We start from the raw sequence: 13,433 nt of genomic DNA, 5'->3' as shown, positions 1-13,433 counted from the left end.
TCCCGCTCGTCGCCTTCGTCAATGTCCCCTGTCATTCGTTTGTTCGGAACGTTTCTGCGGCGAAGTTTACGGACATAAATCGGGGAAGCTCTTCCGCAAACTATGGCGGAACCCTGAAACCGTTATATCTGGTTATCAACAATCAGAGCAAGGTGTGTGTATTTCCTTTCCCTTTCTTTCTCTTTTCTTTTTTTTTTTTTGGGGCGGGCACGGTATCCGTCATCATCACGTTTGACTCATTTCCTCTTTGAGTTTTGATTGATTTTTTTGTTGGTTATAGAATAGGAATCAAACTAATGTTTCTGTGCCTTATGTTATTTCAGTGTGCAGTTTTCTTTAGAAAGCCACTTAATAAGAAAGAATATCAGGAAACGTACAATAGATGAGGAGGAGGACCCAAGAAGTGAAAGCTCTTTGCTACACAGTCAGAGAAGAGACCATCAAACATGATAATAAGTTGCTCTTTTGGACCGGACCCTCTAAAAGCTCAAGATCATCTGAACCCGGCGAACAGTCTGGAAAACAAGGGTTTTCAGTTTGAGTCTTCGAAAGAGATTCAAATTCAACATGATAGCAGGCAACTCTAGAAACTGAGACTGAGTTCTCTAAAGATGCCGGAGCTATTCGTGAGAGAGCCTTAAGCAAGCAGAGAAGAATTTGAAGAAAGATGGCACGAGTGCTGGGGTTGAAAAATTGTATAAGGACATCAACAGTTACCCGGATTACAAGGCCGGGTTTCGTAGGAAACAAACCGTTGCCAGTGAGAAGGCGGGTTGGCGCATGGGCCTATCAGGGCTTCAACTCATATTGGAGTGTCAGCAAGATTTGATTATCAACCTGATATATGTAGGATTACGAAGAGACTGGTTACTGTGGATACGGTGATTCATGTAAATTTATGCATGACCGGGGTGATTATAAATCTGGGTGGCAGTTTGGAAAAGGAATGAAGCAGAGAACAAGAGGATAAAATTAGCCGCTGGGGAGGGTCTAGATGAAGAGGAGACGGAGATGACAGATGAGGATGACGATGATTCGCTACCGTTTGCCTGCTTTATGTGCAGGAAGCCTTTTGTGGATCCAGTCATGACTAAGTGCAAGCATTACTTTCGCAAGCATTGTGCATTGAAGGTACTACCTTACCTTTCGCTTTCGGTGCAAGTAAATTCAATTAGGGATAATAATCTCAAATATAAGTTGATGTCAGAATTTGGAATCCTTTCCCTATTAGTTTATGTTTTTCTTTCTTTGGAAAGTTCGGTATTATATTTTATGATATCTGTAGCTTTTTACGACAAGAATTTTATAGCTAACTAGTTTATAGTGCTGAGTTCATCTTTGAGGACTTTCAGAATTTTTTTATTCGTGACGTATCAATGATGTTTTTGAATCTCTTGTGAAGGTTTTGGTCAATGATCACTCTTGTTGGTAAATGGCGAGGTTACAGTGCTCTTGATGTATTAGAAAAGCAGCAAGTGAATATCGAATGCGTGTGTGTTTCTCTGCACTGAGAGTTGCCTTTGGGAGTGTGCCTTGAAACTTGTCTGCTGTGTCTATAATAATTAATAAACATTGCTTCTGCCATCATTTTTATTGATTTTAATTCTTCATAGCGTTTTCATTCTTGTTATTTACAGCATCATGCGAGAACAAAAAGTTTTTTGGTGTGTAATCAGCCCACTCTCGGAATTTTTAACACTGCTCATGAGATACGCAAGAAGATGGCTGCAGAGGTAAATGATAATAGAGGTAATTTTTGTCCCGGTCTCTTACTCTCGGATTGCACAAAATTGCTTTCTTTTTTCCGTAATGTGTTGAGCCCAACGTCTAAGTGGGCCGTGTTTTTGAGAGAAAGAGGGCCACCAAGTTACCCAAGAAGCAAGGTACAGAAATTGGCACTGATGCTAGCCCAAGGCCCAATGAGAACAAGGGTGACAAGAGGGGTAGATGGGCCGGTCCGAGCTCCATCCTAGCCAATGCCCAACTCTATGTACATATTCTGCCATTGGGCCTCCCGAACTCTTAGGGTTGGGTTTTGGCCCCGATGCCCAAATTTTATTTTTTTAAATGTTTTAAATATAAAAAAAATTATTTAAACAAGGCAAAATATATTAAAATTATTTAAAATGGATTATATTATAAAATAATGTTAAATTTAAAGTAATAATTTTTTTTAAATTGTATATAATTAAAATTATTTATTATTTTTCCATGATATAAAAAAAAAAATATTTTAATATTTAAATGATTAGAAAAATTAAAATTATAAAAGATATTCATGATGACAATCAAAAATATTATAGTAAAAAATTAAATAAAATCACATTATAAAATCCTTCCGTTTTGATAAAAATTAAGAAAAAATAAAATAAACTAGCTCTATTTGGGTTGGGCAAAGTTGGGCTATGGTTGACCCTACGCCCGATGCCCCTGCCCAAAGCCCGACTCGGTCAGCCTAACTAGCTTAGACAGGATTGAGCTGATTGGGCTTTCGGGCCACCGGAACAGCCTTAAGTGAAATTGTTATCTAGGGTTGTGTGTCCTAAGGAAACGATTAAGCTTTTGGTTGGTCATGGGAGAGTCCTGACCTTTCAACGTCAGGGGAGTAGCTTGACACTGTTCTATTTTGCTCCTTATTATTTACTCTTTTTTTTTTGGTTGCTATTTTCTGGTTTTATTCACTGTAACAGCTTTAGTTAGTTTGCAATTTCCCTTTTTCCTCTTCCTTTCTCTGTAGAAGAGGCTGTAATAGTGATTTTTAATAGAAGATTTCATCAGTTCTATCACAATGTTGCCTTGGAAATTCGTCTATGCACAGCGCTCGTTTGTGTTTGCACTTTACATCTAAGAAGGCCCTGTTACATATGTAAGGAAGAGAGGAACCCATCTGTTGGTAGTTATACCTTTCGTAATGCATCTTTATTTTATACCTTGTGGCAGTATATTTGAAATTGAAGTGTCAATTTAGTAGTTCTCTGCAAGCTTGTTTGTTCTGAGTTTTCTTTTCTTTCTCCGTGGTTCTAGTTCTCATTTTGTTGTAAGTTAGGCTCTAGAGCCCAGTTAATCTTGTCTAATCTGATGCAATCCAACCTGATGGTACTGAAGGAAAAAAAAAAATGCCAGATGCAAGATGGGATAGACTGGGCCGGGTTGGCTACTTGTGTCAAATCCTTCATCTGGGTTTTCTGCGTTTTGTTCTTCAAGTTTTTTTTGATAAACTTTTGTTCTTCAAGTTGCTTTGGGAGCACACCTCCCCCCCCCCCCCCAACCAAAAAAAAATAAAAAAACTCCGGTGTGATGGTCTGCTGGGTTATCTCCAAGTGAGACCGCGAGAGGCCTTGGGCGCAAAATTAGAACCTGAGGTATTGTTGGGCCAAGTTTCTTGTTGATTATTGGAAGCTATCACTTTTCGTTTGCTTGAAAATGCTTTTAACTTTTTGATGTCTTGTGTATCGAGTACTGTATAGCGGAAATGGTGAATCTGGCACTGACCAAAAGACCATATTTGGACATTTTACAATTTACGAGTGTTACATCCCACATTAACATAAAAGATTTTTTTTTATATAAAACCAGTGCGAGATAGGATAGACGGAAGGTAGGAAGAGGTGAAAGGACACCGCCTCCAAAAATAAAGAAAAAAAGACATGATCTGAAACTGTATTGAATAATCAATCTAAAGTTAACTCCAACGGAACTAATGAAGAGCTTAGTATAAAAGTCCAATAGACAAAAGGAAATAAGCTCAAAATAAGAATAGGATAATCAAAGTGTTAAGCTAAAATAAAAGCACTTGAACCTTTATTTTCTTAGATTTAATAGTCTTAACACGTCTTCCCACATCAATACATGATATTCAATGATGCACAATACAGGTCCTTCAATTCTCAAATGATAATCCTAGGAATTAGCAAGAAACTACTATGGATAAACTTCAATGATTGACCTTATCCCCAGAACTGGAGTTACCTTGTAGTCGCTGAAACCAGAAGTGATAATCAAATTGGCCCATTCCTTCTCATTTCTCTCTCTCCCGGTGACCAGCGCCATCATTATCATGTCGGAGAACAGTTGTGCTTCAATTGTCTTATCGTCTTTCTTGTCATGCTCTATCATTATGTCTATGACAATCACCTTTCCTTCATTGCCATTGCTTGTAATTGCCTCCTTGCATTTCTTCAGTATTTTCACACAATCCCCATCATTCCAGTCATGCAATATACCCTGCCATCATTTCTGATTATATATATTGTAGGAAAAAATTGCTTGATCTGTATCTCAATCGGTTAGCATAAACACGCGCGCGCGCATGTCTTTGATACAGAAGGCTGAACTTCTAAGTATTTTCCGGTTTTGAGATGAAGCTGTGGTAAACCAGGTAAAAGAAGCTTCTAACAATCAAATGACAATAAATGGAACATAATGGAAGCTGTGTACCTGTGTTCACATTCAACAGGTTATATCAAATGCAATATCACTGTTCTAATTATGTGTGGCCAGTTAGAAATAGTTGTGTTTTGCAGTGCTTATATAACGTTACTCATCAAATTCTTCTTAGAATTGCACAATTTGTACTATTTACCTTCAATAAAATGGCATTGGCTGGGGGAATTTCCTTGAACATGTCTCCTGCGACATATTTTAGGTTCCCACTACCTTGCAAGCCAGCAACAACATGAGGGAGATCGAACACAGTGCATTTCAGTAGTGGGAATGTTTTGGCAATGACCTTGGCCAACGTCCCTGTGCCGCCCCCAACATCAACAAGTGACTCCAAACCTGCAAACATTCCCGTACATCTCTCAATCACCACACTAGTCACTATTTGAGCATCGCTAGCCATGGCATAATTGAACATTTGATTGAGTTCTGGATCTTGCCCTGCATATTCCCAGAGATCCTTTCCATGCACTGTGTTGAAAGGCGTGGGATCATCATTTTGGAACCAGGAAGACAAGGAAAAAAATGGTTTCATCAGAACTGGATTTAGCACAACATGCATCAAGGGCGTCACGCTCAAGGGGTTGTCGCTGAGCAGAAGCTTAGAGGCACTAGTTAGTGCATAAGCCTCTTCTGAGCTATTTTCTGGTACTTGTTGCTGAGAGAAGAGGCCATTATGGACAAAAAGGCGCATTAGGCGGGGGACAAAGGTGGCTTTGGAAGCATGGATTGGTAGAGAAATAATGAGTTCCGAAAGGGGCATGGGTCGGCCATGGTTGTGGATGATGTCTGGTATGCCTAAGTCAACTGCACATTTAACGGACACGGAGTTTATGAAGCTGAAAATGAGATTCCAAGTGCAGATTTGAGCTCCAAGGAGTATGGAAGCTTGACTTCTGTCTCTGGTTTCCATGATTTGCTCAGCCAGATGCTGTGCTTCACATTAGCATCAGATCCTTTGTACAGTTCAGTGAGATCATGTTTTTATTAATGGGCTCAACTTTGTGGACTTGCGCTAAATTCTTATCATATTCGTGTTAGAATTGATGATTGAAAAAAAAAAAAAAAAACAACCCTTAACTATTGCACGCACTATCGACGTTAGCACCGTGCGGCACTGCCGTAATAACTAGCCATCACCATCATAATAAAATAAAAAAGTTGAGACTATTTAAAATTATTTTTATTTTTATTATTTTAAAAATTAATGTTTTGTAAAACATGTTTTATAAATAAAAAATAATAAAAATAGTATTTTTTTATTTTTAAAAAAATAATTTCAAAACACCTTAACATTATTTTTATTTTTTATTTTTTAAATAATATTTTATTTTTTATTTTTTAAAATATATTTTAAAAATACATTATTAAATATATTTTTTTATTTTAAAGAATAAAAAATTATTTTCAAAACAAAAGAGGCTTTAGTCATTTAATTTTTCTCTCTCTTTTTTAATTCCCCCCCCCCTCCCTCCCTAAATGCTGTGTTTCACGTGCTGGCTGCCTACTGAAAAGCAATAACGTAACAATTAATAATGCCCATGGACAAATGGTGCAATAAAAAATGGCTGATTTTCTTTTCCCTTAAAAAAGTTGGCTGAATTTCTTAGAATATAATCCTCCATTATTGCCCAATGCGTCTCTTTCATTATTGTCAAAATAAGACACTGTGCTCAGTCCTGTTATATAGAAATTTGCATCCCTCAGTCCTTCAAAGTTTTCAACTTTTTTTTAAAAAAATTGTGTAACACATCAGCATTGTATATTTTTGTCTAAATCTTGGTTACATCACTCAGTGCCTATTATTTTAAGTTATCATAATTACGATGATGGCCTCAACCTTCGTTTAAAAAATCAATGCTGGGGGTGGCTTTGAAAGGAAAAGATACATATTAAAATACGGCTCAGTATTAAAATTGATATAAGTGATAGATGGTCTCGATATTTAAGCTAGTAATTAAATGTTCAAATATCAGCCTTGTATGTGTGGTAATTTAATTGTGAGAGGTCTACTTATTACTTTTGGTATCTTGAGAAAATATTCTTTATTAGTGCTGTAGGCGTAGTCTTTATACTTGAAGAAAATATATTTGAATATTCTTTTTTATTTAGTTTGATTTCTATTTATGTAAAAATAGAAAGAAAGGGGGAAAAAAAATTAAAAACAACAAACGCCAGAGAGATCTACGTCAATTTTATATTATATTTGCTATTGTCATCCAACTAAGATATGGATTGGAGAAAAGTTAACAACATGCATATCATAACACCATTCACGGCAATATTAACATATTAACCTTGTTTTTCTCTCTCTTTCCCCCTTTCTTTTTCTTGATGGGACATGTTTTCATGATGGATAAAAATTAAAATTAAGATCAATATATTTAATCGGATGGTGGATAGTTCTTTTCTTAAAAAATAAATAAATTACCTAATCATTCCCAAATAATTTCACATAATTTATTATACATATATTTGTCATTTTTGTCATCACTTGCAAGGAGATAAAGGCAAGAAAATGTTAATTTTATACCTAACCATTATCTTGAATGGGAAACAGATAAGACTCAATTTATGACTCATGTTATGAAATTTATTATTTAATTTCACATCATATATAAATGTCTTATTTAAGTATTTTATAACTTAATTGTTCAGCATTTCTAACACATCTTCCGATAATTTTAATATATAGTGCAACTATGCTGTTAACAGAACACATGCAATTTCATATATATCCCAACTTTCTTTTGTGAAGTTTCCTTTGTTTCAGTAGTTAAGAACACTAGAAATGGCGCATCATTTCACAAATTTAAGTAACTTATCAATGAATGAATCTACGCTCTCCGTACTCAATGTCATAACTACAGATAGGTACACGTATTCATTTATAGATAATGCTGTGATCTGTATCGTTAATTGTATGCAATGGGAGCATTTAGATTAATATCACAAATTATAATTATCGGCTACTATTGAATTGAACATTATGCTAATAGTAATTATAATAAATGGGAGATAACAAATTTAAAACACTTAACGCAAAAAATTGTACGTGCTTAATTAGATGATTTTAAAGGATCCATCGATGTATCAGAAAATAAGAGGGGAGGGAAATTGATAACATGCATTGCTATCATTATATAATATATATATATATATATATAAACAATTTTCCATTGGACACTTTTAAAAGTTCCACATTTTGTTGGAAAGAAAATTTTTCTACGGTGAATGTTTATTCTGATTCAATTGTACTCCATAAATATTCGTGGATACACCATTTTTTGAATACTATCACAATTAGGTATGTCATTACAAAAGATTGTATCATTACATTGATATATATATTTTTATACAAAAAGTAACAATTGTATAGACTGGTTTGCTTATTAAAGCGTATCAAGACAATTCAACTACTAGAATCCTTAATGATCCACCCAGTATCCATATATTAGACTTTTTGTCTACTTATTTAATATAGTATTGTTTTCTCGCGCACGCTTTCACTGTGGTCGATCTTTTGTGCGAAAAGAGAGAGAAGTCTGCACACAATAGACTTTTATCTAAAATTTAACATAACACACATTATCCACAAGTAACCAGAACCAATTAACTTTGTAAATATCCTGATAAAAAAAAAAACTAATACGAATACACGATGAGTTTGATCAACTTATTATTATTATTGCTGTTGTATGATGACAAGGTTGACAACAAACACATGCGAGTTACAACTCGGAATACCAAATTCACATGAATCATGAATATTGAAGGGCTATTATAGCATAACATTCTGGATCATGGGAACACCTCAATGAGAGATCTTAAGCCCAGAACTGGAGTAATCTTATAGTCACTGAAACCAGCAGAGAAGATCAACTTGGCCCACTCTTTCTCGTTCCTCTCTTTTCCAGTGACCAAAACCATCATCAACATGTCAAAGAACAGTTGTGTTTCTACTGATTCATCGTCGATGTCTCCCTTGGCATTCTCCATCATCATGTCTATTATGATCACTTTCCCTTCTTTCCCTTTCTTTGTAATTGCTTCCTTGCTCTTCTTCAGTATCTTCACACATTCCCCATCGTTCCAATCATGTAGAATCCACTGTTACCCATTCAAAATAAAGTAACTATTATTACCAACATGCATGGTAAAAATTGGACTGGTCATTAAATCAATCTACACACAATGTTAGAGGTTCAATTATCATTGAACCAGAGTCAATCCAGTTATGATTAAAATAGTATAATATAATTAAAATGTGCAAATATATTCATATATAATCTTGAAAAGAGTGTGATATTTTAATTAAAAAATGCACCAATCCACAAGTAAAATATAACATTCATGTATAAATCATACATAATCCAACAAATCAAAGCTATTAAAGAACAATTATGACATACTGCTATTTTTTATTTTTCTTTTAACTCAAAACGATGCCATTCTAGGTTTAATAAAGGGAAGAGAACAAACATAAAATCCAGTCCAAAACTATTGACTTTTGAGGGACCTATAGGAGATTGATTCATTGGTTCAGTGTTTATCGGCGTTATCGGCCAACCTGGGTTGAGTGTTAATATCATGGTTATTAGATACATGTTTCAAATAACAGTTACTTATGGTTAAGTTATTATTCTTCAAAAGTAAAGCATGTAGTAAATAAATGCATGTAATTACAATCATCACCTTCAATAGTATGCCATCGGAAGGAGGAATGGCCTCGAACATGTCTCCTCCGACAAAGTTGAGATTCCCACTATCTTGCAGACCAGCAACAACGTGTGGAAGATCGAACACAGTACATTGTATTTCCGGAAAAGCTTTAGCAATGGCCTTAGCCACAGTCCCAGTACCACCCCCAACGTCAACCAGTGACTCTAATCCCTTAAACACACCCTTGCACTTATCAATCACCACACTGGTCACCAACCTCGCATCACTAGCCATAGCATCATTGAAGAAATGATTCAGCTTTGGCTCAACCCCAGCATACTCCCAAAACGTCTTCCCATGTGCCGTATCAAACGGCGTCGGATCGTCGTTCTGGAACCAGTTTGCCACCTCATACCAAGGCTTCGTAAGGATGGGATCCAGCATGGCAAGCAAGAAAGGGGTCACACTTAAGGGATTGTCCTTCAAAAGAAGGGTCGATGCATCTGTAAGGACATAGCCTTCTTCTTCTACTTCATCGGGAAGTTTCTGGAGAGAGAAGAATCCAGAATGGGAGAGGATTCGCATTAAACGATAGATATTTCGAGTTTTAGAAGGGTGGATTTGAAGAGATGAGATGAGAAGGGGAAGAGGCATGGGTTTTCCATGCTTGTGAATGATATCAGGAATGTTCAAATCTATTGCACATTTGAGGGACATTGAGTTTATGAAGCTGAAGATGTGGTTCCATATGTGGGTTTGAGCATGAAAGAGTCTCGAAGCTGAATAATGCTCTTCGTTCTGGGATTCCATGGCTTTCTGGTTTTCTGATCAGAGAAGTTGAGATATATAGATATTGAAGTAGCTGGCTAGATAGATTGTGGCGGCGATGGTCTGCATTGAGGTTGCCATTATATATTTGGATCAACTGTAGGAGAGCAAGTGGGCATTCATCAAGTTACTGAAATTATTGAGAAAAAATATATAAAATATATCAGCCCTAATTGATAGTTTGATTATTGATAAATACAAAAACTATGACGTAATGAATGATGTGAAGCAATATTGCTTTACTGCATTTTTTGAGGATTCTTGATGCTGTTGTTCAAATTAAACTAGCAACCCACAAGCAGGATATATCAAATTTCATGACCGACAACATGAAATGAAATTTACGTTACCACATTTATTACTCTATCATTAATTCATTATCATGATTAAATATTGACTCAATCTCTCCTCAGGATCAAACGCTAATGGCGAAAAGATTCTCTCATTAAAAAACCATTTTAAACAACTCACGTTTTTTTTTTAAATCCATACAAATAACTTCAACAACCCACTTTTTGTTTGTTGCAAAGTGAAAAGAAAATAAGGGTTAGAGTTGTTCAACGAATACTCTAATTTTTCATTAATTTAAATTTTCAAAGTGGATTTTGTAAATGCCCAAAATGAAGTGTAGTGGTTTTTTTTTTCTTATGATAGCATCATGTTATAATGTGATTATGTGAATATATATGCGCATTTGAATCAATATTTAATCACATGTATATCTATGGTTTGGATCTTAATTACAAGAAACTCATTAACATTGATCCACTCTCGTCACTTTAAGTACCTCAATCTTCATATATGTAGCAATTTAATTAGTTGGGAGCAGAGTATCTTGATGTGGAGATATTCTTTGTAATTGGTAGAGCCCGCTTTTTATATTTATGGTTAAATTATACATCACTCCCCTAAATTTTAAATCACATACACATATAATAGAACCCCCTTAGCCTTGAAAACTTTATAATAACCCCCCTCAATTTTATATTTATGCAAATAACTCTATATGACTAATTTTATATACTCCTTCCATTTTTATATGTAATAAAAAATTGTATCGTATAATTTAAAAAAGTTAGTTAACTACCATAATAATTATGTTTGAAAATTTAAAAAAAAAAGTGAACCAAAAGGCCCTATGTTAATCAATATAACCATATATTAATTGTTTTTCGTTAATATAAATTATAAGGGATGATTTTAACAATGTGTAATAAATACTTATTGGAATGGGTGACTTTGCTCATAAAAAATACAAGTTAAAAGTGATAATTTCTCTAACAATAAAAAACAGAGGGAGTATTAATTATCTACATATAACTTAAAGTTTAGGAGGGTTGTCTATATATCAATTCAAACTTAGAGACTTAAATACACATAAAGATAAAGTTTAAAGAGTATATAATTAATGACTAAGGGTTATTTATATAAATATGAAAATTCAAAAGGGTTTATTATTAAGTTTAAAGGTTAACAAGGTTATTTATATGTAGTTGAAAGTTTAGGTGGGTTTTGTATAATTTAACTTATATGTATTTTTTTAAAAAAAAAAAAAACCCCCATGCAGGACATCAATTTTCATGGCCCACACATGAAATAATGTTACCGTGCATAATTTCTATATCATTATCATGATTAAATAAATGACTCAACCTGTCCTCAGGATCAGATCCTCGGATCAGTGAAAGATTCTCTCATTAAAAAAACCATTTTAAAAAACTCACGTTATTTTTATCCCTACACATACATAGCTTCAACAAAATCCACTTTTTATAGGCTGTAATGTGAAAAGAAAATAAGGGTTAGGTTTGTTCATTGAATATAATACTTTAATTTTTTTTTCTTTGATTTAAATTTTCAAGTTTTTAAACATTAAATGCTAATGTTGTTCTTAACTCAAAAGAAAAACAATGAGAAGAGATAATGTGAGGAAAGAAAATAGAGAGAATAGAAAAAATTAGTGGATGTAATTTTTTCTCCCCATACTTGGTTGGGTGAGAGAAAACGGAAGGAAAAAAATTGTTAATTTTTATAAACAATAATAATCTTATTATTTATAAAAAAATATTTATATGTAATAAAGTTTAATATTTTAAGATATTATTTATATAATTTTTATTATTTATTGCTGACTAAATAAAAATATAATTGTAAATTCTATTATCCAATGCTAGTAAATAAAATATGTCATCCATTCATGAATTATTAGATGTATATAATTTAAATTTTAAAGTAGAGGAAAAATAGAGGGAGCAGGGAAGCATCAAGCAAGAAAAGAAAATATTTATGGGTAAATTTAAAAATTAAGTTTTCTCCAAAATCTTTTCATATTCCTTCTCCCTCATTATGTTTCAGCACCAACCATTTCTTGATTTAAGGAAATACTCATTGATAAATGAAAATTTTATATATTTTTATCTTTTTAATTTAGACTTTTAAATATTTATTTGAGACTAATTAAGTTTAATTAAATATTATTTAATTTTATTAGTCAATATTTAGTTTGAATTTTTAACTATCTAAATTTATGATTTTAAAATATAAATGATACCTTTAATATTTGTGCATAGTTGCTTTTTGATTTTATTTTAGTTGTAAAAATTTTCTAGATTCAATTTGAAATATATCAATAAAGATTATTTTAGATAAAAAGAATATATGTTTGGAGATCAAATTAAGAATTAAATCTTTAAAATTGTATTTAAATTTATGTTGGGTTATTTAATATAGTTTTTAATTAAGATTACTTAAAATAGTTTATTAATTTATTCATTAGCTTTTCCTGACTGTACGGAATGACATCACTTTTGTATATATAAAAGAAGCAACGCACAGAAGGAGGAAAAATGAAGAGAAAACGTGGGCGGCAAACGGGCAAAGGCACGACTTATTCTTCCCAACTCTTCTTTCATTTTTTCATGCCTCTTCATTTTAATGTGCAGTGTTGTTTAATTTTTACTTTTATAAAAGTTAATTTTTTTAGTGTGATTAATCACAAACATGATCCTAAATTTTAATCAGAGTCTTTGATATTTAAAAAAAATTATTTTAGCTTTATTTTAATTTTTTCTTCTTTTCTTATCTCTAAATTTTATGCTTAAACTGTTATTGCTGATTAGAATAGCTTTATTACATAATTTTTGGGTTATAAATTTTTATCTCAGATTTTACTTGTCATAATTAATTGATATAGTAACTTAAGAGTAATTTGGCTTGGCTTGAGTGATTACTCATACTTGTTTTTGGTGTAGTTATAAAACAGTTGTTAGGTTGTGGGTTAAGAAAGATTTTAATTAATCTATAACTTAAAGTCTTGTTTAATTCTTGAATGATAATTTGAAAAATATAACAAAATTAAAATAATAAATTTAAATAAAATTAATTTAATTTGTGGATGAGGAAAATTAAGTTTAAGTGATTGAGTTGTGATTGATTACGCTGCTTGTGCTTGATAATTTTCATAGTTGAACTTCCTCTATTTATTTATTTCTAATTTAATTTTT

The 13,433-nt window shown here is 33.1% G+C and overlaps 2 protein-coding genes and 1 pseudogene across 3 annotated transcripts; 1 reads left to right on the top strand and 2 right to left on the bottom strand.

Annotated features, from left to right (window-relative positions):
- The first annotated feature begins 65 nt into the window (after positions 1–65).
- Positions 66–2,026, top strand: LOC129299066 (zinc finger CCCH domain-containing protein 1-like; annotated as a pseudogene).
- Positions 2,027–3,773: 1,747 nt separating this feature from the next.
- On the bottom strand, positions 3,774–5,483 carry LOC129299065 (probable O-methyltransferase 3). 2 transcript variants are annotated; one of them, XM_054937505.1, is made up of 2 exons: positions 4,583–5,446; positions 3,774–4,224 (listed from the first exon to the last, which is right to left on the bottom strand). In XM_054937505.1, exons 1-2 carry the CDS (start codon positions 5,351–5,353, stop codon positions 3,922–3,924), a joined length of 1,074 nt encoding a protein of 357 aa, XP_054793480.1. In that variant the 5' UTR covers positions 5,354–5,446; the 3' UTR covers positions 3,774–3,921. The 2 variants fall into 2 exon arrangements, with proteins under 2 accessions (XP_054793480.1, XP_054793481.1); XM_054937506.1 differs by lacking the exon at positions 3,774–4,224 and adding an exon at positions 4,309–4,437 and having other exon boundaries at positions 4,583–5,483.
- A 2,619-nt stretch (positions 5,484–8,102) lies between these two features.
- LOC129299064 (probable O-methyltransferase 3) lies at positions 8,103–9,990 on the bottom strand. Its single transcript, XM_054937504.1, has 2 exons — positions 9,136–9,990; positions 8,103–8,550 (listed from the first exon to the last, which is right to left on the bottom strand). Exons 1-2 carry the CDS (start codon positions 9,910–9,912, stop codon positions 8,242–8,244), a joined length of 1,086 nt encoding a protein of 361 aa, XP_054793479.1. The 5' UTR covers positions 9,913–9,990; the 3' UTR covers positions 8,103–8,241.
- Positions 9,991–13,433: the final 3,443 nt, after the last annotated feature.

This window comes from Prosopis cineraria, unplaced genomic scaffold (genome assembly GCF_029017545.1).
Source record: "Prosopis cineraria cultivar Desert tree isolate PC_DT_omini unplaced genomic scaffold, ASM2901754v1 PC1022, whole genome shotgun sequence".
NCBI lineage: Eukaryota > Viridiplantae > Streptophyta > Magnoliopsida > Fabales > Fabaceae > Prosopis > Prosopis cineraria.
This window is presented reverse-complemented; position numbering and strand designations above follow the sequence as displayed.

What these genes read in the sequence shown, in the direction of transcription:
- LOC129299065 (XM_054937505.1), bottom strand. Translation starts at nt 5,353, where the DNA reads ATGGAAACCAGAGACAGAAGTCAAGCTTCCATACTCCTTGGAGCTCAA. An exon ending in CCAATGCCATTTTATTGAAG is followed by an intron (nt 4,225 to 4,582) that starts GTAAATAGTACA and finishes AAATGATGGCAG; the next exon opens with GGTATATTGCATGACTGGAA.
- LOC129299064 (XM_054937504.1), bottom strand. Translation starts at nt 9,912, where the DNA reads ATGGAATCCCAGAACGAAGAGCATTATTCAGCTTCGAGACTCTTTCAT. An exon ending in CCGATGGCATACTATTGAAG is followed by an intron (nt 8,551 to 9,135) that starts GTGATGATTGTA and finishes AATGGGTAACAG; the next exon opens with TGGATTCTACATGATTGGAA.